General features: G+C 45.6%; 1 protein-coding gene and 1 non-coding gene across 2 annotated transcripts in view; one reads left to right on the forward strand and one right to left on the reverse strand.

The window, feature by feature from the left end:
* Ehhadh (enoyl-CoA hydratase and 3-hydroxyacyl CoA dehydrogenase) overlaps positions 1-26622 on the forward strand; it is a 34504-nt gene extending 7882 nt beyond the window's left edge. The window contains exons 2-7 of the mRNA XM_057764626.1: positions 3483-3586; positions 10677-10855; positions 13811-13922; positions 16504-16608; positions 22421-22762; positions 24636-26622. Of these exons, the coding sequence (XP_057620609.1) occupies positions 3483-3586; positions 10677-10855; positions 13811-13922; positions 16504-16608; positions 22421-22762; positions 24636-25897 (2104 nt within the window). The 3' untranslated portion in view covers positions 25898-26622. The remainder of the gene's footprint in view (positions 1-3482; positions 3587-10676; positions 10856-13810; positions 13923-16503; positions 16609-22420; positions 22763-24635) is intronic.
* On the reverse strand, positions 13172-13277 carry LOC130872358 (U6 spliceosomal RNA). Its single transcript, XR_009056956.1, has one exon. It is a non-coding gene; the product is annotated as a U6 spliceosomal RNA (small nuclear RNA).
* Positions 26623-26925: the final 303 nt, after the last annotated feature.

The raw sequence follows: 26925 nt of genomic DNA on the forward strand, positions 1-26925 counted from the left end.
CTTTTTTTTTTTTTTTTTTTTCTTTTTAAATGTCTCAATATGTAGCCTTGGCTAGTCCCAAGTCCACAGAGATCTGCTAACTTCTGCCTCCCAAGTTCTGAAATTAAAGATGAGAGCCACCATGATTGCCTACTGAGCTATTATTTGAATAATTCTTTCTCTTCATCCCCTCCCCAATTTTTTTTGGGGGGGGAGAACTGAGTCCTTTATTTGTCTTTTACATGAAAACAGAATTTGGGGAGGGAGGAGAGAGAATAAGGAAGATGAACCAGCTGCTTTGATTTTAAGTGGGAATGAGGGCAGCTGGCTGTGCAGGGGTTTGGGTCCCACAGCAACATGGCGATTGTGATTGGACTGTAAGCGGTTTACTGAAGCACCATTTTCTACCAAGTCTTACCCCAAACTAAGCAGGCCTACAGTTACACTGGAAAGTAACATTGTCTGGAATATTATAAATCCTTAATTGCAGCCTAACCAAATTTCTTTCTATTCCAGTCAAAGTCTAAGGTCTCTGGAGAAGGTATTCCTGCATCTTCCCCCAGAATGCAAGTGTTCACATCTCTAAAACTACCACCCTCATAAGAGAAGACCCCACATTTTACCTAGCAACTGCAAACACGTGTACACAGATGCATAGCTGAAAATAACGTTTTTTGAAATTAAAACCTAACCCCACATGTTTGGCATGTTTCTCATTCATCCTTCCTTCCTTCCTTCCTTCCTTCCTTCCTTCCTTCCTTCCTTCCTTCCTTCCTTCCTTCCTTCCTTCCTTTCTGAAATTTGGACACATTTGACTTAATAAACTTTCTGTTTGGGTTTTGGATGCTGTCATTGTTGTAATAGTTCCAAAGAAGGGAAGGGCTTGTTGTCATGAAGCAGACCGTGGCTCACGTGTCTTCTCAGATTCCACTGTCCCCACTGGGAGACAGGCCATGATATCCCTCAGCTGGTCAGTCAAGTTCTTTTATTTGTAGTAACCTTTCTTTCTTCCTTTCTTTCTTTCTTTCTTTCTTTCTTTCTTTCTTTCTTTCTTCCTTTCTTCCTTTCTTCCTTTCTTCCTTTCTTCCTTTCTTCCTTTCTTCCTTTCTTCCTTTCCTTGTTTATGAGTTTTCAAAATGAACAAGTGTTATGGTAAAAATAAAATGGTGCCATTCCCCGAGTGGGTGCAGCAGGCAGCAGGCACAAGAGCATGACGGGGCCATAAAGGCAGCTGGTCCCAGGCAGGGAGCCATGCGGCAGGTGAGAGATAGAGACCTATCAGGTACACCATGCAGAGAAAGTGGGTATTTATATACTGGGTTATGGAGGGGAAGGGAAAGGAGGGAAGGGGAGAAGGGAGAAGAGCAGAGAGAGCAGCAAAGGGGAGGTTGAGGGGAGAAGTAGGAAGAAAGGAGAGAGGCAGAAGGTGCATCTTCCAGAGAGATGGAAAAGAAGTAACTCAGGCTGGAAGCAGAAGGAAGATCTGCTTGCCTCAATGGACAGGGGAGGGAATGGGCGGGGCTTGTCTCTTAAAGGGACAGGACAGATCATTACAATAGGAAAGTGAATAAAAGATGAGAGTGTGATTGTAATGTGAGCCCCAGCCCTCACTTCAGTGGCTCCCAGGCGAGGGAAGTCCAGAAGGAAGCAGTTTGGCCGTGGGTTCCATACCTGCTGCTTACCCATGGGTAGAAAATGGTGTTTTATCTACAACAGTTGAGTCCTCAGTGAGGACGTCACCTTTTTTAAAATCTTGTCATTATTCCATAAACAGTGTGCTGTGAGCTAGGCAGTGTGTATGTTGTATGGCTTGTTGTAAGTTTGGAAAAGATGGCTCGCCAGGAGTTTGTGGGAGTCCCGCAGAGTTTTATCTGCCAGACTTGACCATGGAAGGGTTTTGTCAGGCTGGGGGTGGTGCATCCCAAAGCAGTTCTGCCCAGATACTAAAGGACACCTGCTCGCTCCTTTTGGACTTCTCCGTGCTCTGTAATGGCTCGGATTCTGTTTATTTGATTTCTTATTAATAAGTCAGGAGCAGGAGGTTTTGTTTAATTGTGTCTAGGTGAAAGGGAACTGGGTGAAAGGTAATTATCCCTCACGTAGCAATGGCAGGTGTCTCGTGTGTTCCGAGAATTTTTGTCTTGTTGGTCTCAGCACATCTTTTGCCACAGTTTGGTTTGAAACCTTCACGTGGTGTACATAAGAATTCTACCCAGAACACATAGCATTCCAAGTCAAAGTGGCTCGTGTTTCCTCCTTCACGTGGTGTACATAAGAATTCTACCCAGAACACACAGCATTCCAAGTCAAAGTGGCTCGTGTTTCCTCCTTCACGTGGTGTACATAAGAATTCTACGCAGAACACACAGCATTCCAAGTCAAAGTGGCTCGTGTTTCCTCCTTCACGTGGTGTACATAAGAATTCTACCCAGAACACACAGCATTCCAAGTCAAAGTGGCTCGTGTTTCCTCCTTCACGTGGTGTACATAAGAATTCTACGCAGAACACACAGCATTCCAAGTCAAAGTGGCTCGTGTTTCCTCCTTCACGTGGTGTACATAAGAATTCTACGCAGAACATACAGCATTCCAAGTCAAAGTGGCTCGTGTTTCCTCCTTCACGTGGTGTACATAAGAATTCTACGCAGAACACACAGCATTCCAAGTCAAAGTGGCTCGTGTTTCCTCCTTCACGTGGTGTACATAAGAATTCTACGCAGAACACACAGCATTCCAAGTCAAAGTTGCTCGTGTTTCCTCCTTCACGTGGTGTACATAAGAATTCTACGCAGAACACACAGCATTCCAAGTCAAAGTGGCTCGTGTTTCCTTGCAGCTGTCACTCTAGGATTTTCCTAGGTTCCCCAACTTTCCACCCTAATCCCCTTGGCAAATTCTCCCTTCCATTGAGATTACAGAGGTCTCTTGAGTGGAATCACTGTGCCTTCCCTACTTCTTGAGTGGAGAGAGATCCATCCGAAGGATGCACCCTTGGTTCGCAGTCCCATCCCTCTGGGATAGTGGGTTTAGCTGTACTTTCTGTGGATGCCTCCCTCGTACTGAACCTGGGCAAAGCAGCTACTGTGGTCCTTGCCCGACATTTCTTTGCCCTTGTCTTTTCCTCCTACATTTATTAGAACTGAATGCTGTCACAGACGGAAAAGTCTCACTGACCATGAATTAAACCAGGACGAGTAACTTCTCTCACAGTGGTGCCCAGGATACAGCTGTGGTAGCCTGGATAATGTTTTTAAAACTGGTTACTAACGATTTTTCATGATCAAAGTTGGAGCGCAGTGAAGCAAAGCGATAATTGCTTTTAAAGTGGATTTATTGTATCGGCTCAGCACTTAATTGACAGTGGACACTTCATCTGTTGAACAAATAGTGAAAGTTCTGTGGCAGGATTCTGCATTCTGTATCCACCATTAGTCAAGGAAAATCTCGAAGATCGTAGACGTTTGACTTTGACTAATCTGCTTCGTGGACCTTTTTTCTTTTAGCCCAGCAGTCCTCAGGGGGATAAGAGATGGACTCCAGAAAGCCGGGTCAGACTACACGATTAAAGCCGTCGTGATCTGTGGAGCAAACGGAAACTTCTGTGCAGGTAACTACTGTCTACATCTCTCCCATTACCCCTAGCTAGACCTCTGCCCAGTCCACACACAACAGTGCATCGGCTGCCCCCATGGGTCAGAAATCAGTGAGGGTAAGGAAAGGGGGCACCAGAGTGGGAGTGAGAAGGGACACATGACTCCCAAGAGCGACCTGGACAGGACCGCGCCTCCGCGGAACATCTCACTCAGCACTGCCGTAAACTTGCTGGGTGTCTGCTCTACGCAGTCTGTCCCTTCTACCCTGCCTGAGCTTGAGCCTGTCTCTTTGATAACCTTACCTCATTTTCTCAGCCTGTAGCATAGGGACCAGAATTTGTAGCTGAAGGAGGTTGTGTGGGATTAAGTGAGATGTCTCAGCTGAGCATTCTTGTCAGTCTGTGCCCAGAACAAGCTCAGGATGCCTTATCATTTTATTCACGCTGCGTCCTGAAGTGATGGTCATGTTCCATTGGACACCCTCGCCCTCCAGGGACCGGGACACTGCTCTCCCAGGTCACTGCATGACAAGGCACAGCGTGGCCAAAGTATCTGAAGTGTTGAATCATTCAGTATAGTCTGTGGTACCTCTTTCTTTCCCTGCCCCGAAAATTAATATATTGAACCCTTTGATGGAAGTCACGTGGAAATGAGGGCCATGGGAATTCACCCAGACCACAGGTATTCAGTGTTTGTAATATTTGTATATTTCAGTGAAATTATACCGGTGCTCAGTCAGGAGAAGAAACAATGGGAAAGTCCTGACCATAGTAATCACTGCTTGCTTTACCTGACTAACGCTATAGAGATGATTTACTAATCAAGACAGAGTGGTGATGATCCCATACATATCATAATGCCCGGCAAATCCTGGTGAAGAAGGTCGAGAAGAGAGAGATCAAAATAATACACCGATTTTACACCAGCTATGAAATGGCTTTCTCGCTAGACTCCAAAGCTTGAACACCCACCGTCATGGTTTGGATGATGTGAGGCCTGGAAGAGGGGCAGGATCATCGAGAACTCGATTTGCTGTGTGATGATGAGGTAGAAACTGGCCTGTGATGCCCGTGCCTTGGCTGAAATATTTTGCTTTTAGCAAAGTATCAGAAAGGACCCAGTTTGATCAGCAGACGTATACAGGACAGTGAATCTCTAAACTGGGAAAGAGGTACCCTCTTTTTTTTTTTTTTTTTTTTTTTTGGTTTTTTGAGACAGGGTTTCTCTGTGGTTTTGGAGCCTGTCCTGGAACTAGCTCTTGTAGACCAGGCTTGTCTCGAACTCACAGAGATCCGCCTGCCTCTGCCTCCCGAGTGCTGGGATTAAAGGCGTGCGCCACCACCGCCCGGCAAGAGGTACCCTCTTAAACACATTGGCAATATTCGCAAAACTAGGTTGGAACTGGAGCATGAAATTTGGGGGTGTAGCTCAGTGGTGGGGTGCTCTGTGGTTTCAAGGCCCTGGGTACACTCCCAGTGTAACAGAGCTTGTCTTGGTAAACTTCTTTTGGAATTCTTCAAGCCAGGCTCCAAATCAATAGCAAAAACACAAGCAGAACTTCTCATCTGTCTGGAAATTGAATTCCTTTTTAATCCTTGAGTCAGCATAAATTATCGGGAAGTTTAGCAAATACTGTGGCCTAAATGACAATGAAACATCTGGTGTGGGGGTAGGATGGCACACGAATAAAAGTTAGCCAGTAGTTTGCAGCTGTAAGGTTGTTTTAGGGAAGAAAACACCTTAAACCTAATAAGCTAAGCGCCGAACACTGTAACTGACAAACTGAACAGTAGCACGTGACCAAATGAAGAAGGGGATGAAAGAAAGGAGCAACAACGTAATGTTGTTGTTGTTGTTGTTGTTTTTTTTTTTTGGTACAAGTTAATAAAAGCTTGAGGAACCTATGAAGAGATTGATGAGAGAGAGAGAGAGAGAGAGAGAGAGAGAGAGAGAGAGAGAGAGAGAGAGAGAGAGAGAGAGGAGCTAGAGAGAGATGCTCAACAGTTAAGAGCACTGGCTGCTCTTCCATAGGACCTATTTGATTCTCAGCATCCAGCGCCCTCTTCTGGAGCACAGACGGGCGTGCAGATAAGATGCTCCTAGACATAAATACGACGAAAATCAGAGAAGAGGGAGAAAGCAAACCAGTGCCTTTGAGAGCTCTGAACGTGAGTGCCCTGCTACGCTCCTCCAGCCTCAGCACTCGGGGCGGTGGGGGGGGGCGGGGGGGGGCAGCCTGAGCTACAGAATGTGCTTCTGGCCAGTTACACAGACAGGCAGTCTCAAAAGAAAAGAGCTGGAAGGTGAGACAGGCCACACAATAGCATCCGGCATGACTCCATCACTGTGGTCACAACTCTCGGTGACTGCAGTCACCTGTACTGGACCTGCACAAGACAGGTCCTATTTTTAGTTATGGACTGGGGAGGGGCACTTGGGCCCCTGCCACTCCTCAATGAACTGTTGACCTCCAGGAGGTGCTGGGAGAGGGAGGAGTCCTTGTGTTTGGTTGCCTACTTGCTGCTAACCACCAGCCTCACACAGACTGCGCTGCCTAAACTCGGTGGATCATTCAACAAAACACAAAGACACGAACGTGGGAATGGGATTCCGTAGAGAATAGAAGTTGGTAGGGTCGGTCGGGGGGACACGAGAGAGGGTGAGGGTGAGTGTTATCACAATGTGTTTTATACTTGTGTGAGATTGTCAAACAACACATTTAACTAATTAAAAGATAGCTTAAAAATAAAGCAGGTATCATTGAAGATATTAGAAATATGAATTAGGAAAATATACATCTACTAAAAGTGACTTCAGGAGAAGCAAGGCCCAAACAGCGTGTGACCACTACAGAAGAAAGATCAGAGCCATGGGGTGGTACGGGGCTGAGGACCCCCGAACTATACAGTGAGTTTCCCACAGCCTGAGCTACATTAGCGATGCCCTGCATCAAAAATCAGAAGGCTCACAAAGTAAATTCTAGGCCCAGGTAGCATCCTTGGCAAACTCTCCTACAAATTCAAAAGCAATGCTGCTCCAACTTCCTGCAAACAATTGAGGAAGGAGAGAGAAGGGGTTTGGAACTTCCTTTGGATGAGTCTCCCGAGGCTGCTAAACCAATTTCATTAAGCAATTTTTTTTAATCTAAATAACATTTTTTTCATTTATTTCATATACCACCCAGTTTCCCATCCCTCCTCTCCTCCCATCCCATCCCCTTTCCTCTCCACCCCCTCCCTATCCACTCCTGGTTCATCTCCATTCAGAAAGGGACCAGACATCCCGTGAACTTGCACAAAGCATGGCGCATCAAGTTGAGGCAGGACCGAGTTCCTCCCCTTACGTCTCGATGTGGGGTCAGATAATCCAGCATGGGGAATAGGTTATCAAAAGCCGGCTAAGCACCAGAGAGAGATCCTGTTCTCATTGTTGGAAGCCTTACTAAGAGACCAAGCTACACGATCATCACACACTTGCAGAGGACGTAGGTCAGTCCCAATCGGGCTGACTGTTGGCCCAGCGTCCATGAGCTCCTGCAAGCTCAGGTCAGCTGTCTCTGTGGGTTCCCCCAGCATGACCCTGGCTGGCAAAAATCCTCCATAAACAGTTTTTTGAGATAGGGTTTCCCCACATAACTCTGGCTCACCTGGGACTCACTCTATAGACCAGGCTGGCTTCAAACCCAGAGATCTGCCTGTCTCTGCCTCCTGAGTGTCCATAATCTATTTTAGAAAACTAGAAGTATCCTGTTCCTCGGTTCTGGAGGCTGGAAGCTCATGATGTGACATCAGAAGCCCCTCCCACTCCGGGGTCTAGGGAGAAGCTCCCTGTCCCTGTCCCTTCTGGCTTCCTGTGGCTTCCCTACTCTCTCTCTGTCGCCACAGGAGTCCTCCCCAGCAGGTCCACGACGAAGTCCCCTGGTCATAGGCAGCTCCTCTTTGTCTAGTATGATTTATTTTCCTTTTTAAAAAAGATTCATTATTTTCATTTTATGTGTATGAGTGTTTTGCCAGCATGTTTGTCTGTGCCATGTACATGCAATACCAGCAGAGGCCAGAGGAGGGCATCAGATCCTCTAGAACTAGAACTGAACCAGGGTCCTCTTGAAGAGTAGGTGGTGCCCTTGACTGCTGAGTCATCTCCCCAGCCCCCGTACCACCTCCTCTGAACTTGAACGGAACTGTAGAAGCTCTGCTTCTAAGTCAGATGAGAGTCACAGGTACTTTGTGGGTGTGGCCGCAAAGTAGCTGTCTCAGTTTGTGTTGATGCTAGCCTGCGCTTAAACCAGTACCCGACCAGGCAGTGTGAGCCAGTACCCGACCAGGGCACTGTGAACAATCAAAAGGATAGACCAACCCTAGACTTGATTTTTCTAAACAGGACCTCCTGTTATATAAAAGGTGTAACAACCACTCTTGTCTTAGAAGTATGAATGCTGGGACTCTCTCAGTGTTACTTATTCCAGCAGAAAATTAAAAAGGATAATGATATGATTATTTCAAGAGATGCAGGGAAAATTTATATTCAATAGCAATTAACTAAAGATAATTTTTTTTTAAATTTTCTATCCCCAAGAAACTATTTTTTTCCTTTTTAAAATTTTTTTTTATTGAGAAAAAAAAATTTCCGCCTCCTCCCAGCCTCCCATTTCCCTACCCCTCCTCCCACTGCTCTCCCCCTCCCCCCACTCCTCTCCCTTAGTGAGCTAGAAGATAGCCATGTTTACAAGGCCTACAGCCAACAGGTAGGTGCTGAGTAGGAAGCTTTCCTTTGGGAGAAAGGGAAGGCTGAGCCCCACCCATTTAGACTGAGACCCTTGCCAGCCTACAAAACTAGAAAAATAAACCCATGGTGTAAGGTAACAAAACAAAAAAACAAATTACCCAAAGGTACAGTAATGTTTGCAGGAATAGCAAATTTATTCATCAGAAATTCATTGGAATTAAAAAAGGAATCTAATAAAACTTCTAGACATTAAACCAGTATCCAAAATTTAATTTTTTTCTCCAAGAAGTGAAATCACTTTTGGTCTCTGTGACATTCTATGACGGCGCTGTGTGATTAAAAGACTTCAGGGAGGCGCAGGCTTTGTAGCCTGCCTGCCTGGGGTGGGATCTCTCTTTCATGAGTAACTTAATTTAGTTTAATTGTTGAGTCTTGCACAATCAGTTAATATCTCGAAACTGTAGATTTCTCACTGGTGATGCAGAGGTTATACTGTGCAGGTGAGCTGGTAGGAAACTTACAGAAGATGGCATGTTGGCCATGCGCCTCAGGCCCAGCGTCTTCACGCGGTGTGGATAAGGAGGAGGTAGAAAAGAGGGGAAAGGTGTTAGGAATTTTTCCTAACAGGTGGCCCAAGGGGGAACCAGGAGGTGAGGTTGCGAATGCGATGGGGTGTGTGGGGAACACGACACCACGTGTTTCGCCTTTGGGAGCTCACTTAAGTACCCTGTGGGACTGGTCCTGCCCATCCCCGGGAGGAGTCAGGACCTGGCATGCTGGGATTTGGAGTCCAGACCAATACAACTCCCAGCTTAACAAAAGGAAGAAGTAGGTAATACAGTTTACCCCAAATTATTATTTTCAATTTAAAATGTTTTGCAGTCCTGTGGACTAAACACAGGGCTTTTGCATGCCCTGCTGGTCCTCTACAACTGAGCTGTACCCTCAGCCCTGAAACGATTGCTTGTGAAGTTTATACCAAGCCTACCCATGTCAAAGAATAGAGGATGCCCTGTGGGAACACTAGGAATTGCCTGCACTGTCAAGTGAAGACAAAAAATAAGGTTTTACAGTGCACTCTCCATGTTAGAAAGACATACTGAGATCTCTTAAGACTTTCAAGTCACTTAAGATAGCCACTGAGACGGAAAGGACAAATGTCATAGTGAGGCCATAAACCTTTTGCATACACGTGGGAGGATGAAGAATTCAGCAGCCTCAAGCCCTATCTCTGGGAGATGATATTTAGGCGGTCCTTCATTGCTTTGTTTTTGTACAGGTTTTAAATTTTCATAATTCTTGTCTCATTTTTATAATCCAGAAAGACAAGCTATGTTAATTTTATTACTTATAAGAAATCTATCAGGGGCTGGAGAGCTGGCTCAGTGACTAAGAACACTGACTGCTCTTCCAAAGGACCTGGGTTTGATTCCTGCTCACGTTGGCATGGGATGGCCACTCACAGCACTGTGTAACTCCAGTTCCTGTGAATCGAACGCCCTCTTCTGGCCTCCACAGGCACTGCGGACATAACACTGTTGTAATATGAGCTGCAGGGCTGCGTCCCCGGCACCCAGCCGCCCACATGGCTAGCTTATGCCCCGAAATAATTACATGGAAACTGTATTCTTTTGATCACTGCCTGGCCCATTAGTTCCAGCCTCTTATTGGCTAGCTCTTACATATTGATCTAACCCATTTCTAATATTCTGTGTAGTACCACGAGCTGGCTTACCAGGAAAGATCTTAACCTGCGTCTGTCTAGAGTGGGAGAATCATGGCGACTCCCGACTCGGCTTCTTTCTCCCAGCATTCTCTCTGTTTACTCCACCCACCTAAGGGCTGGCCTATAAATGGGCCAAGGCAGTTTCTTTATTAAATGAAAGTAACTCCTCCATCAACACTCAGGCAAAATCCCCATACCCATAAAAGAAAAATAAACAAGTCATTTAAAAATGCTTTCAGGAAATGTATACACACTAAGTTGGTTACTGATGTAACTTGTAAGAAGTCTGCATTTAGCTACGGTGTTTTACACTGCAAGGTTTTTGTTCTTAGTGAAGAAAACTAGGTTGGTGAGCAGCGAGAAGCCCTGACTGTCAAAATGATAGACTCAGTAAAGGATCTAGTTCTTTTTCTAAGCTCTTAAATTTCCCCAATGTTGGAACTGCTCGCTACCAAATGGAAACACAGAATTTAGGAGATTATATGGCTCCTGATAAAGATTTGATTTCTCTCTTTTCCTTGTATCTACAGTCTGAAGATAAAGTGCCTCTCAGCCCCAAGGCATCTGGGCCTTCTAAGACGGGCTGCAGTCCTGGTGTTAGTGACAAAGGCCCAGTCCCTCTGAACCACCTCCCTTTGTCCATGTGTCTTTAGGTGCCGACATCCACAGCTTCAGCAATCCCCCTGGAGCCTCCTCTAGCCTCAGACTGGGAGATGTGGTGGACGAAATACAGAGATACACGAAGCCGGTGGTGGCTGCTATAGAAGGTGTGGCTCTTGGAGGAGGACTAGAGCTGGCCTTGGGCTGTCACTATCGGGTCGCCAATGCTCGGGTAAGAGGCTCCCAGAGGTGGCATTAGGGTGGGGCTTCATTGCAGACTCTCCAGGTGGACCTGGGCTGAGCTGCTGGCTTTCCTGTGCATCCTGAGTGCCCAGTGCTCAGCTGTTTGACTCCTGCCCTCCTCTTCCACAGTTGCCTGAGCCTTAGGTGTAATGGATTGAATAAAATGCTGCAGGATCCGCAGTGGCAGAGACGCTGCACATCCCCAAGTGGTGGCAGTGGGCAGCAGGTCTGAGAGCAGCCAGTCCTAGGCAGGAATGAAGCAGTTCCCCCGAGTGGCTGCAGCAGGCCATGAGGAGAGACAGACAGATGGGTGCACCACAAGTCCATGCCCCAGGTCTCCAAAGGCGGCTGGTCCCTGGCAGCAAGCCATGACGCAGGCAAGAGACAGAGACAGGGATAGGCAGGCCATGCAGAGTGAGGTTGGATATTTATTTAGTAGGTTATGGAAGGAAAAGGGGAGAATGGAGAAGAGCAGAGAGGCAGAGAGACGGGGAAGGGGAGAAGTGGGAAGAATGGAGCGAAGCAGAAGCTGCCTCTTTGGGGGAGAGACAGAAAAGGAAGAGACTTAGGCTGCAAGCAGGAAGGAAGATCTGCCTGCCTCAGTGGATGGGGGAAGGTGTAGGAAGGAGGGTGAGCTGCTTGTTCTTCCTGGCCACCTGGCTATCTTACACCTGAAATAATCACACAGAAACTGTATTAATTAAATCACTGCTTGGCCCATTAGCTCTAGCTTCTTATTGGCTAATTCTTACATCTTAATTTAACCCATTTCTATTAATCTGTGTATCACCACGAGGTCGTGGCTTACCAACAAAGTTCCAGCACGTCTGACTCTGGCAGAGGCTCCATAGCATCTCCCTGACTCCATCCTTCTTCCTCCCAGCATACAGCGTAGCTTTCCCTGCCTAGTTCTGTTCTTCCCTGCCATAGGCTTAAAGCAGTTCTTTATTCATTAGAATAATAATAGAAGCAACACATAGACAGAAGAACCTACCACACCAGGGAGGGGCTTGTCTCTTAAAGGGACAGGACAGATCATTACTTTAGGCTCCAGCATTCTTCTGTAGACGTCCCATTGGGAGTGGGCTCCCCAGCTCTGCATTTTGATTGGTTGTGAGTCTCTGTAATGGTCTTCATCTATTACAGAGAGAAGTTTTTGTCATGAGGGGTGAGTACTACACTTCTGTGGTTACAAGGACAAATATTTACAGTGTAGTTAGGGATTGTGCTCTTTAGTTAAGTGGTGGCTGTAGGTTCACCTCCAAGGTTTGTGACTTCACTAGCCCTGGGTAGTTGACTAGGTTTCCAGTACCAGGGATGGATTCCCTTTTGTTGAGCAGGTCTTAAGTCAAACTCAAGAGCTGTTGGTTTACATAAAGATGTGGGTGTCACCATTGCACCCAGAGAGTCATTGGTTAACATGAAGACATAGGTGTCACCATTGCACCCAGAGAGCTGTGGGTTAACATGAAGATGTGGGTGCCACTGCTGCACCCAGAGAGCTGTGGGTTTATATGAAGATGTAGGTGTCACCATTGCACCCATGATGTTTGCTATGGTTCGTGGGCATCATAGCTGGATTGTTGGTTGCTTCCCTCCCTTGGAAGCTTGTGGGACCATGAAAGCTGGGCCTCAGGGAGGAGGGTTTGGAGTCAGTTCCAGCTCCACAGCCTCTGGGTCTTGTTTCTGAAGTGCATGGTGTCTTCAGTAATAGGGACTTACCTTCCACCTCTGGGAGGCCACCAAAGGTAATAACAATATCCTGTAGTGTTTTGGGAGTCTATTAGACAATCCTGACCCACTCGAAAAGGGACTCCTCATGTTTGGTGTTGGGGTTTCTGTTAAATTGTCTATGACCCTTTTTGGTGGTGTTGTCAGACCAGATGGGGAAATACAATTTAAACTATATTTATTTACACATAGATACAGATTCATATGTGTTATGTGTAATTTTTGGTAGAGAGATAATAGAATGATATATTATGATTTTTCAGACATTGTGTGTGTGTGCATGCGCACGTGTGCATGTGTGTGCATGTGCGCGTGTGTGTTGGCATTTGGCCTGCTTGTCTGACTATGTGAAGGAGTCAGATCCACAGGAACTGGAGTTACAGACAGTTCTGAGCTGCCATGTGGGTGCTGGGAATTGAGCTCAGGTCCTTTGGAAGAGCAGTCAGACATCTGGCTGTTCATTTATCCTCCTTTATTCTGATTGTTGTGTTCTTCCCCATTCCTGAGTAAAACTCCCCGTTTTCCCTATCTCCCCCTTCAAATCACTTGTACCCTAATGTTCCCCTCTGTATTGAAAACTATGGAGCGCTTCACAGACATGTGTGCCACCCTTGGCAGCTCCCATGCCAATCATCTCTGCATTGTTCCAGTTTGAGTGTCTGTGCTGCCAAAATGAGCACCTGCCTTCTTTATTGTATTCGCTCGGGCAGGCATCACACGCGTTTCGTTTGGGTTTACATTTACATTGCCCATGGCTAATGACACTGAGCACCATGTACCACTTGGATCCTTTCTCTGCAGCATTGTTTATCCAGATAATCAGTCCATTATTAGTTGGTTGCCCTTTTATTGTTAAGTTGTGGACGTTCTTTGTAGAGTGGAGATACAGGAAGTTCTGTATTGTTCCCTTCCATCCTCAGGGTTTGGTCCACAATCTGCTGCTTGCAGGGACCCTGAAAACCACAAAGCCTATTTCGTTATCTGAGAGGGGTCCTTATAGATTCAAAGAAGGAAATGTGCCCAAGCAAGGATGTGTGAAAATAACTCAGCTCTGCTCAGAATGTGACGCAAGGAGACAACAGACGCTGTGTGCCCTCTAGAGACTGTTGCTGACTTGGGTGAAGCTATGTCTTATGGTGTGGGAAGTCGTGGGCAGACTAAGATCTTATTGCACTCTCATGACGATGGCCTTTCTGCCCTTACTGTCTTGTAGGCTCATGTTGGCTTTCCAGAAGTCACACTGGGAATTCTTCCTGGTGCCAGAGGAACCCAGCTCTTCCCCAGACTCGTCGGAGTTCCTGTTGCTCTCGACTTGATTACCTCAGGTCAGTGGAAATCTCGGCTATGGTTTATAGAATGAGGCCAGCATCTAGAAAGACTGATCTTGGCCACTGACTACCCACACATATTCCAATGAGGCTAGTTTAATTTCTTTGACTCCAAGTTTTGTCATCTGTAAGTAGAAACAATAATTTGCCTTAGTACCTCCCAAATGTTTCCATGAAGAACCCACGTGAGAGCCTTCTAAAGGAAAAGTGCACACAAAGGACCCCTCTGTTTGGGGGTCATATTGTAGTCTGTGTTATTTGTAGACTACATATTCATATAGGAACCATAACAGTCAGAGCTGGTGTAGAAGGTTGAATGTCTGGGCAGTGGGTGTAGCTCAGTGGGTAAAATGTTTGTCGCGCACGTGTGAACCTGAGTTAGTTCCTTGGCACTGTGTAAAACCAGGTGTGGTGATTGGTGACAATAATCCTAGCACTCAGGAGACCGAGGCAGGACGATGTGGCGTTTAGGTCCATAGCTTTGTGTAGTCCTTCATAATTTCTAAGAATGTAAAGAAATAAAGATATTTTAGAATAAATAATGGAGATCTATATGCTCTTATTTTTAAAAAATTGACATGAAACCAAGTCTATATGAATTAGATAACTTTGCTCTTCTAAATGAGGTGTGAAAGGAAAATTAGAAAAACTAAATGTATTGGATTGAAATCCACTCAAATAATCAAGTTACACATTGCTTCCTGATTGGTATATTTTAAAGACTGTGAAGTATTTGAAGCGATTTCAGTTTCCTCAGAGAATGCCTGTAACCCAGCACTCTGCAGAAATGCAAAGCACAGGGCATCCAGCAAAAGACAAAACAGAAGCAGAAGCACAAAATACATGAGGGCATAGCCATGGTGGGGGCTGAGTCTGCAAGCCGTAGGGTTTGCAGGATTAAGCCTGTAAGGAAATTGAAGAAATTCGTCAGGAAGACAAGAGTACCTTGAATAAAAGCAGGAATTAAAAACCTGACTCCTTGAAGAAAGAGAAGCAAAGGGAGCTCGGTTGGGTTTTTGCCCTCAGAACTGATGCTGCTGTTCTAGCTTCAGGAGAAAGAAGCAGAAACTCTGGGGCTGACAAGTTTTGATTTGCATAGCAAAGGCCCCTTTGAGTCAGCAGGCAAGCTGGCCCGGGAATCACACACCTGTCTTCTTGAGTGGATAGTGGGATTTTGTGGCCCGGGTTGGCTTTCAAATGACATCTCAGAAAGGTTCCATGAAGACATTGAAATGTTAGGTTAGAGAAAAGTTCTGGGAGAAATTTGGAAAGACACATGCCAGCGCTGAACGTGTGAGAGGCGCTCTCCGCTCCAGTCACTTTGGGGTCTCCTTGGAGTCCATCTTCCATGCTTTGTGGTTACAGCCTACTAGGCAGCCTTGGTACTCTTTCTGAGACTCAAGAACTTGGTGACAGCCAGTGCCTCCCTTAGGCAGCTCACACTCCTCTATCATGTTGCCCCAGAGATCTCAGCAGTTCCCAGATTTCATTTTCTGTGCCTTGATCTCTTTGCCCTGCCAAAGCAGGATCACTTACACTCACCCAAGTGTCCTTGGTACAGAGAACACTGGCCACCGTTCACCTGCCCCCTACTCCTCACAGGATGAGGAGTCTGGAAGGCTGTTGATGAAGCGGTTGCGGAGTGCTCAACGGAGCATGGATTCCTCAAGCTTGAGGCTGGGGTCCCACTTCCCTGCCAGGGCATAGCAGTTGTCCGATGGTGTCTGCTTGCTTCTCAGCCTCCATAGGAAGCAGGGCTGCAAAGCTTGCACAGTAGAGAGTCCACAATATAAGGCAGGGTCAAGGTGCTAGATAGCCAAAAAGAGACAAAGCTCTGCCCAATTTCTCCTGTGTAACTTTCACCGTACTTTGTGGCGTGCCAACTTAGTGAACACATTTCTCTGTTCGGCCGGCTAGTTCTGTATTGGGGGACCGTCTCTTGATCAATACAGTTAGTTCCTGGTAAGTGGCAGGTACAAGGTCGAGAGCCCTGTCTGTCTGTTGCTACCACTTCTATCAGAATCTAAACCTCAATCAGTTCGCACACCTCTATAGAGATTGGCAGGGTTCTATACCCCCGCAAGAATCTAAAGAGACCACTTTTCTTGTACCCAATACAGAACTACTATGGTAAACATAATTACCTCCATTTACAAGGGGTGGCATCTGAGTCCTACTCTAGGTCCCTTTGGTTCCCCAAGTAGTAAGAATTAGAGCTACAGTTTGAATTCAAGTTTTCTGTCTGCAGCGGCAGTGATGTTGAACCACAACAGGCCAGTCCCGGGCATGTCGGAGCACCCGGGAGGCAGAGGTGGGTGGATCTCTGAGTTTGAGACCAGCCTGGTCTATGTGTCGAATTCCTGGCCAGCCCAAGCTACATAGGTGAGACCCTGTCTCCAACATCAAAACATCAGCTATAGCAGTCAGGATGGCCTTAGGCATTTTTACTTACTAACTGCTGTATCCAGGAATGGCCACCTTCCCCACTGGAGAGAGCCATGCCCTGGGACATCCTCACATCGATCATTGGTTTATTTATTTATTTATATGTTTATTTATTTATTTATTTTGGTTTCAGGAAGACATGTTTTAGCAGGCGAAGCACTCAAGCTCGGCATTCTGGATGCAGTTGTGAAGTCAGACCCAGTTGAAGAAGCCGTCAAGTTTGCTCAGAAGATTATGGGTAAAGAATTATCAAAAAAAAAAAAAAAAGCACAAGATTGGGAATAAGCTAAATGTGCTTTCTAATGAGGAACTCGCTAAATATCTAACGGGCATCCATGTGGTAGAATGTAGCCAAGCTTTAAGTGTTGTATTGATCTGGCATAAACTCCATAGTATGTTGAACTAGGTAATGAAAAGAGCATACTTTTTAGTGGTGTTCTGATAACAGTGTAACAAAAAAGAGGGTGTGGTGGAGAGAGGGTAGACACACAGAGAGAGGGCAGGCGTAACTGCTAGACAGAGCGGAGCTATGCTTGGGCTCTTCCGGAAGCGTCCGCAGGACTGAAGTGATTGCCTCTGAGATCAGAACCCGACATCTGCTGAAGTTTAAGGAGATGGTTTTACAGTTTGATCTACTTTACCTTGGGGATGTCATACCCTGAGTGTTTTTCTTGGTGAAAAATAGAATTAAGTAGAAACAGGAGAACAAACATGTAGCTGGCCCCATAGAGGACAGGACCTGCAAGGCATTCAGAGAGGTCATGGCTGCTGGAGTTTCTGTCTCGGACAAGTGAGTTCTGTCCCTGCTGGGATTGCAGACTAGAGGTGTTCATTTTGTCCCTTTAGCGCTTGCCTATAGCATTGTTTTGGCTTTTTAAATTATTTTTATTTATTTGTTTTGGTTTGGTTTTTTGACTTAAAACTGTGCCTTTAAGCTAGGAAACAATAACAGTGGGATTGGTGACGTAACCCTGGGAGACAAATGCAAAGTCAGAGTTCAGTTCTCAGTAGCCTTCCTGCAAGAAGTCACAACAGAAGCAAAAACCATTTAATACCTTCTGTGGAAAGTTTAGGGAGGCTGCATGCTCTAACAAGCAGGGAGAAGCTAAACATTGCTTAAGAAAATGGATTGCTGGACTCCAGGCAGAATGGAGTGTGTGCTAGTCTCTGCTTGGTAACAGAGAAAGCTCGGGGTTCCAAGACATCACTGTGAAAGTTCATTAGCCGCCCCTGGTCGCGACATCCCCGCCGCCCTGAAATCTTTTCTACGGTCCAGCTAGTTGGGATTTCAGTATGGAGGGAGCACTCCTGCTGCAAAAGTGAGGTGCTATGGGGAAATATTTCTGACTCCTAATGGGCCTCAGCAAGTCCTGTCCAAGTGGGAGCACTTCCCTGCTGTGCTCTGCCTCCCGGGCTGCCATCACAGCTCTGGATCCCTCTGCTCCAGGGAGGACTGCTTGGCTTGTGAGCACTCACGCACACAATCAGCTTTCAGAGTGCCTCCTAGACCGTTCTTGGAATCAAATTTGTACTATTGATTTCAGTTTGTACTGGCCTTGGTTTCTGTGAGAAGTCTGTCCTTACCTGGTCTCCCTGGATTCCATTTGAAGAGTTGAGTTACTTCGAGCTGAGGATAAGGGCCAAGGTCTATTGCACTTACACTATGGTCTGGGGGTGTTTATTCCCTTTGGCATTTAAAGTTAATTCTACACATTAAACTAGAAAGTTTGTAAAGCAAAATTATGGCCAGTCTGAGCAACATTATGGAGTTTGTCCACTTGGTGGCATCCCAGCGTTGAAGCATTGTCTGCTTTAAAACTTAAGTCACCTATAGTTCTGGCTTCAGGCGGTTACACGTGACTGTTTCACGTTTTCATCGTGAAGAGAGGGTGGAAATGACAAACTGTGCCTTTGATGTACAAATGTTTTAGCGGTGAGGCTCTGCCTGTGGGTCAGCGCTAGCACAGTGAAACCGTGCTGCATAGTGAAACCATGGGTTTGATTCCAATTCCAAGAAAAAAAAATCCATAAAAATTTACATATATTTTGTACTTCTAGCCAGTTAGAATTCATATGAATTCTATGAGTTACAAAACTTATAAGGAGATGATGACAGATGGAAAAGAACTTTCCACAAAAGTTACTGTCCGGGTTTTGTTTTTATTGTGGCGTGGTTTTCTGTTTGTCTGCTTGTTTGTGTGTGTGTTGTTTTGTGATCATTGGGAACTGGACTTTGGGCTTTGCATGCGTGTGACAAAGAGATGTCACCAGTCCTCATTTTGTTTATGTTTTTCTAGCTTGGGGTATGCTAGTTTTCCCAGTTATTTCTAATTTTTGGGCTGTGTTTGCTTTTTGTTCAACTTTATGTATTTCTTCATTGTATAGATTATAATTGACCTTTTTTTTTTTTTTTTACAATTCTCCATTTAAATAGTAATCCAGTTGAAGAACAGTTAGGACATCCCCTGAGCTTCCCTGATGTTCGTTTTGCACAGTGAAACTCACTCATTTAAGCATAGTTTGGTGAGTGTAGGTAAGAGTTGTGTGATTACCTCCGCGGTGTAGTGGCAAATACACTTTTCTCCTCAGAAAGTATCGGCTCCTCCTGGCAGATGCCTTCCATTCTGTTCGGCCGTTCAGTAGATACTTACCAACCGCAAGACACTGTAGTTTTCTAGTTTTAGACTTTCAAATCGCTGTAGCGTGGACTCTGAATGGTTTCTTTCACTTAGTGTGTTTTTGAGTCTTCTGTCTTGTCCGATGTATTAATAATTGACTATTTACCATTACTGAAATGTGTTCCACAGTATGACTGAACCATAATTTCTTTAGCAGCTGATGGACAATTCAGTTGTTACCACTCTGGATCTTCACTGATCTTCAAGAACACACATTCCCCCACATTCACACACACACACGCACACACACACGGGCACACATGTCCATATGTGCACACACAATAATACTAAAATAATTTAAAAATTGTTCTTTTTCTACCATCCAAGACATTGAATTTACCCAGAGGAAAAAGAGAGGCCTGCCCAGTGTGTTGGTGGGTGCAGTCTGATACAGAAATGGCCTCTGGCAGGACAACAGGGGACATGGGTTTTATTCTCCACTCAGCCACGTAGACCACAATAGCTGCTCTTCTTTTGATTTTCTTGTCTTAGCAAGAAAGGGCTCCACAACGTTAGCTGACTTTTGGCCATATTCTGAGAAGGCAAAGGCCACGCAGGCTGGGACCTCCGGGTTTGGTCCTTCCTACAACCAAGTACATCCACTGTGTCTGTTTTGGGCTTCGACAAATAGGATCCCATGGGAAATGCTAGAACTTTTAAATTGCTGTTGGATTTCTGTTTGTTTTACCTGCACACACCTATTGAAATCTTACTATTTCAAGTTGGGGGTGATAGTAGGGGTCCCTGGGTCCAATCTCAGCTGTCATAAACTGTGGCTGTTAGGACACTCCTGTCATCCCAGCTCTCTGGGGTAGAGGCAGGAGGATAGCTGTTCTTGGCTACATGAGACCTAGTCTCCTCTTGTTGGAGACAGATGTCATAGGAAACAGTGCAGCAGCTGGGCGCAGCACAGGCCTGACTGAGAGCATCTTGCTACTTGTGACTTACTATCTCACTAAACTCATCAGTTAGTGATGCCTGATTTTCATTTTATTTGAGGTCTTACACTTCTTTTTATGCTTCCCTGCTTCCTCTCTCATTTGTTTAAATGTAGCTATTAATATGTAATCATTTGACAAATAAGACGGGTGGATTGCCTTGATGGTCAGATTCATAAACCACCGACACATCATTACATGTGTGTTTGTACATGTGTGGGAATTTACTTCTATGAAGCCAGTTTTGGTGCACAGGGACAGTTCTCCAGCTTTACTACGTCGGGATTTTCTGTCACATAGCCTGCGGCCTATTGCCACAGCCACTCCTCAAATGTTGACTTGAAAAGTCAGAATGAAACCATGTAAAGGTTTCATTCCCCCTCCCCCACGAGTGAGGGGAGCCCTTCACACTGTAGTCAGTATTTTGGAGCAAGTGATGCCCAGCCCTGCCTGCTCACTGTGTAGGTGCTGTTTTCTCCTTGTGTCTGGATGGACTTTCCAGAAACTACAGTTGTCCTCCAGAAAGTAACTCCTAGGGTTAAGATCCGCTCCTGGACCAGACTGCATATCAAAGTCAAACGCTATTATTTTTCAGATTGTCACATTCAGTCTCTGTCTGAAAACCAGTTTAACTGCCTTTGTGATAGGGAACAGCGATTTGAACGGCTTGAACTTTTCAAAGACATCGGTGTGCTGTGCTGTTGGGAGGCAGTTCTAGTCATGCAGGGAGCGATAGCAACCCCAAGGATAGCACTCCAGGTCTGCAGTGTCCTGTGTGGGTGAGGCCACAGCCCTGACATCCATCTTCCTTTCTCTTCCACTTGCCTCCCTCCCCTCCACGTGATCTCTTCCCGTCCTGTCTTCTATCCACACTATCTTCACTGGCCATCCACGAATAACACCAGTTATAGACTGCGCAGGTCTCATCGTCTTCCTCAGCCTCCGCTGCACAGAGGGTCAAAGTATTGAATAGCTAAGTGGTGGCTATAGCTCCTGGCTCTTCAAAGGAGCAGGGTGAGGGGGAATCGCACTGCTAGCCCCTGTCTGCACTCCTATGCTGAAAATGCTCCCGACAGCCTATAGGATGTCACTTAAAACCCTTCTCACCGCTATGAGTAATTAATATTTGCATATTTGAGTCATGTCTAGCATTTAACTTAAAACCAGGATGAGATTGCAGAAATCTAAGTACACATGATGCTATCCAGGCCATTAATCCCACCTGCATATCCAGTTATCCCACCTGTGTATCCAGTTATCCCACCTGTGTGTCCAGTTATCCCACCTGTGTATCCAGTTATCCCACCTGTGTATTCAGTTATCCCACCTGTGTATTCAGTTATCCCACCTGTGTATCCAGTTATCCCACCTGTGTATCCAGTTATCCCACCTGTGTGTCCAGTTATCCCACCTGTGTATCCAGTTATCCCACCTGTGTGTCCAGTTATCCCACCTGTGTGTCCAGTTATCCCACCTGTGTGTCCAGTTATCCCACCTGTGTGTCCAGTTATCCCACCTGTGTATCCAGTTATCCCACCTGTGTATCCAGTTATCCCACCTGTGTGTCCAGTTATCCCACCTGTGTATCCAGTTATCCCACCTGCGTATCCAGTTATCCCACCTGTGTATTTAGTTATCCCACCTGTGTATCCAGTTATCCGACCTGTATGTCCAGTTATCCGACCTGTATGTCCAGTTATCCCACCTGTGTATCAAGTTATCCCACCTGTGTGTCCAGTTATCCCACCTGTGTCCAGTTATCCCACCTGTGTATCCAGTAATCCCACCTGTGTGGCTAGTTATCCCACCTGCGTATCCAGTTATTCCACCTGTGTGTTCAGTTATCCCACCTGCGTATTCAGTTATCCCACCTGTGTGTCTAGTTATCCCACCTGTGTGCCCAGTTATCCCATCTCCATTTTGGAGGAAAAACCCTTTCTTCCCCTCTTTCAGATTATCTTCCCTCTTGTATTGAAAACCATTTCACTGTATTGGAAGAACTAATCAATGATCTTTCAATTCTCTTCCACTGCTAATCAGTGCATCATATTACATTTCTGTCTGTTATGTTATTTTAAAGGCTTTGCCATTATTTGGAAAGGAATGTGAATAATTTTTGATTATATGACATTAACTAAGAACTGACCTATTTGGACTCACTGACGGATTAATATTTAATCTATTATAAAGTTGTTTTGACCTTGAAATAAAAAGAGAATGCACATTTTGGCCTGAATTAGTACCTTAATACTTTAGATCTTCTAAATTTTACTTTATGGTCTGAAGTTTCTAAGATAGCAGATTTGGGAATTAGTACTTTATTAAATAATAATGCATAGTGTCTAGTTGGGTCATTGGGACCGTGCACTTTTGTTCAGCTGGTGTAGGGTCCTGTTCCCTTTGTAGTGCTCTGAACTTATGCAATTCCTTTCAGATAAACCTATAGAACCTCGCAGAATCTTGAACAAGCCAGTTCCAAGCTTGCCCAATATGGACGGCATTTTCGCCGACGCCATCGCCAAGGTACGAAAGCAGTTCCCTGGCCGCCTGGCTCCAGAGACCTGTGTCCGTTCAGTCCAGGCCTCCGTGAAGCACCCCTATGAAGTAGGCATTAAGGAAGAAGAAAAGCTGTTTATGTACCTGCGGGCATCAGGACAGGCGCAAGCTCTGCAGTATGCCTTTTTTGCTGAAAAGTCTACAAATAAGTGGTCAACTCCCTCGGGAGCATCTTGGAAAACAGCGTCCGCTCAGCCAGTCTCCTCAGTTGGTGTTCTTGGTAAGTACGTTCTCCACGCATTTCTTTTAATCAACTGGGAATTTCATACATGTGTAAACTGTGTTTAGCTCGAGTCCCCTCCCCCATCCCTTCTTTTAATTCCTCCCTTAGCCTCCTCCCCCACTATTTTCTCCCAGTCTCATGTTTCTCGTTTAAAACCGCAGAGGCTTCTCAGTGCTGCTAATACACGCATGAGTGTGTGTGTGTGTGGGGGGGCTCTCATGGCGCATGCGTAGTTTCTTGGGAGGGTGGGCTCGTCCTTAAAGAGAACTGACTCTCCCTCTGCCACCAATGGCCTGTGGCCCCTCAGCTGGGGTTTGGACTTCCTGCTCCCCTCCGCTTTGATGCTGGGGTTTCTGTCTGCTTGATTTTGTGCAGGTCCCGCGTGTGCTCTCAGCTGTTGTCACTTCCTGGGTGCAGCTGCACGGCGGTGCGCAAAAAGCACAGCCCATTCCAGATGCCACTCGCTTGGGGTTATTGGATGCTAAATTCATCCTTGAACTCAGTGCTTATTTTAGCTCTTGTTAATTCTCACCGGAGTACATGAACTCTCTCCATCCTGCTGGTCAGCCCTGGGAACCGTTCAACAACGCCAGTCCTGTCCACACACAGGCCAGAGTGGAGCTTATTTCTGACTCCCGGTCTGCTCCATCTGCCTAGAATACTGCAGTTTTGTCATAATTATTAAAATTGGGAAGAGTGACTTCTCCAGTTTTTTTTTTTAAGTACTGGTTTGACTCTTCTAGGCATCTTGCATTTCTGTATGAATTTTAGAATCCACTGTTAATTTATGGGATGGCAGAGAGCTTGGGTTGGTTCTACAGATCAATTTGCTATTTTATCTTAACAATATTAAATTTTTCCTGGTCTGTGAACAACAGAATTCTTTTTGATTTATTTAGGTCTTCTTTGACTCTTTTTTTCCCCTTTCATTCTCTCTCCCCTTTTTCTTCCTTTATTTTTTTTCTTTTCTTGTTTTCAATGCTAGGTATAAACTCAGGTTCTTGTGCATGCTAGGCAAGCCCTTTAACACTGACCACTAAATACTCTAGCTGTTCTTTAATTTTTTTTCAATAGTATTTCATTAATTTTAGTGCAGATGTCCTCCTTTGTTAAATATCTTCTTTTAAGAGTATTACCCTTTTTGATGTTATTGTAGGTAGAATTATTTTCTTATTTTCATACAGATTGCTTATTGCTAATATGTGGGAATATATTCGGGGCTGGAGAGATGACTCAGCAGTTAAGAGTACCTGCTTGGAAATTGTGAACATCAGAATTACACAGATCCCAGCATCTGTGTAACTTCTGCTTCAAGGGGGACAAAGACAGGAGGGTCACTGGGTCTTGCTGGCTTCTAGACTAGCTGAAGAGACACAAGTCCCCACTCTCTTAAGACAGAGGACCCTGTTTTAAAAGGAATAGGCAGATGGTGGCAGAAGGGGGCACCCGTTTCCTTCTTCTGACATTTGTGACATTTACACACAGAGAAGTAAGTATTAAAGAGAACACGGTGGCTTTTATGTACAGATTTATATATCCTGGAGCTTTACTGGCTGGTTCGTTAGTTTTAATAGCTTCTGTGTATTTAAGAATATGACCCCCCTACTGATTTTTATTTCCTCTGGAGCACTTAGCAGTACATGAACTACTGCTCAATACATTTGTTCGCTGATCAATCCTAATGTTCTTAGTCATCTCTGGTGCTAGGGACAGAAGCCAGGGCCTCATGCATGATCAGCGTGGGGTGCCAGTGAGCAGCAGCACTATACCCGGGTCGATCTTCTAAAATGCCCCTTTGCCACAGATGTCTCCTACCAGTGTCCACCTGCTCAACCAACTATGTTTTCTTTCCTTTGCTCTTAATCCACAGGCTTGGGAACAATGGGCCGAGGCATTGCCATTTCTTTCTTAAGGGCTGGGATCCCTGTGGTTGCTGTAGAGTCGGACCCGAAGCAGCTAGATGTTGCAAAGAAGATGATAACGGCCATCTTGGAAAAGGAAGCATCCAAAATGCGGCAGAGCGGCCAAGCTTCAGCAGAACCCAAACTCCGGTTCTCCTCAGCCACGAAGGAGCTTTCAGGGGTGGATTTAGTGGTTGAAGCCGTGTTTGAAGATATGAGCCTGAAGAAGCAGGTGTTTGCGGAACTGTCGGCCCTGTGCAAGCCGGGGGCCTTTCTGTGCACCAATACTTCAGCCCTGGATGTGGATGAGATCGCGTCTGCCACGGACCGCCCTCAGCTGGTGATCGGCACCCACTTCTTCTCACCAGCTCATATCATGAAGTTGTTAGAGGTTATTCCGGGCCGATACTCTTCCCCTAATACCATCGCCACTGTTATGAACTTATCAAAAAAGATCGGAAAGATCGGAGTCGTTGTAGGCAACTGCCATGGATTTGTTGGGAATCGAATGCTGCTTCCCTATTACAACCAGTCATACTTCCTGTTAGAGGAAGGCAGCAAACCAGAGGATGTAGATGGGGTCTTGGAAGAGTTTGGTTTGAAAATGGGACCCTTTAGAGTTTCGGACCTGGCAGGGCTAGATGTGGGCTGGAAAATTCGCAAGGGGCAAGGCCTAACTGGACCTTCATTGCCACCAGGAACTCCTGCCCGGAAGCGGGGCAGTAACAGATACTCCCCGCTTTCTGATATGCTCTGCGAAGCTGGGCGATTTGGTCAGAAGACGGGGAAGGGTTGGTATCAGTATGACAAGCCAATGGGTCGAATTCACAAACCCGATCCCTGGCTTTCCAAGCTCCTGTCACAGTACAGAGCCACCCATCATATTGAGCAGCGCTCCATTGGCAAGGAGGAGATCCTGGAGCGTTGCGTGTACGCCCTTATCAACGAGGGATTCCGCATCTTGGGGGAGGGGATGGCTGCTAGCCCGGAGCACATCGATGTCATCTACCTTCATGGGTATGGGTGGCCAAGGCACTTGGGTGGGCCCATGTTCTATGCTGCCTCGGTTGGGTTGCCCACAGTTCTAGAGAGATTGCAGAAATATTACAAACAGAACCCCGATATCCCCCAGCTGGAGCCCAGCGACTACCTGCGGAAGCTGGCTGCCCAGGGAAACCCTCCTCTGAAAGAATGGCAAAGCTTGGCAGGACCCCCCGTCAGTAAACTGTGATGTACCCTTCTGCATTTTTGCCACCTATGTTGGCATCTAATTTCGGTGTGATTTGCTTCTAAAATCCAAAAGGATTACTCCGAGGTACAAATGATGATAATAATAATGATAACGGCCCAGCAAAAGTTCCTTTCTATGGCTTTCTACCTCATGATTCTATTGGTCAGATTTTAGGAATGTTTTCTATACCTCTAATTGCCTTCTATCAGAAAAATCCATTGACTAGGTACTTACTATTAAAAGAGTGCTTCTCTTTTGACTTGTTGTCTTGTATAACAAAAACTTGTACAAAATGTTGACAGTAGAATTATTCAACATAACCCCCAATTGACAGCCCAGATGTGCCTTAACAAATCAACAAAAGTGGCATATACACACAGCTGACAATTTTCAGGCATGTGAAGTAACAGATGTATGTTATAGCGTGATGCCGAGTTAGGGCACTTGCGAGAGGAGCCAGGTAGAAAAGGTCACACGTCATTGGATATGGATATGAAATTCCAGAATGTACAGACCTGTGGACAGACAGTAGATGAGTGGCCCAAGACTGTACTTGTCAGAAGTGGAAATCAATGCTGATGGATATAGAATCTCTTTGGGAGATGATCGATTTTTCTACATTGCTCTAGTGGTGGATCTGTAGTGCCACAAATATATCAAAGCACAGAGTTGAACGGTTCAAATGAACTATGCTGTACATATATTCTATATCTCAATGAAGTTAATAAAATTAATGGGAATAAAGCTTTTCATTGTGTAAAAATGTTTTCCACAATATTTTCACCTATTAATGTAAGCAAAGTCATTGCAATTTCTGGTGGCGAGATCTCAAGTGGACAAAGTCTGAGTTTTTTGTTGTAAAGCTGCATGGTAAGGCCTGGTGCTGCCAGAGGTCAGAGTTCACAGGCTGGAAGGGGCAGCATGGAACCCCCTTTCAAAAAAGAATAGTTCACACAAGCAAGAAACCAAGAGTGGACCTTGCGCTGTAATTCAGTTTGGGATTTTTAATATAGATTATTAGCATGTGG

This window comes from Chionomys nivalis, chromosome 3 (assembly GCF_950005125.1).
Source record: "Chionomys nivalis chromosome 3, mChiNiv1.1, whole genome shotgun sequence".
NCBI lineage: Eukaryota > Metazoa > Chordata > Mammalia > Rodentia > Cricetidae > Chionomys > Chionomys nivalis.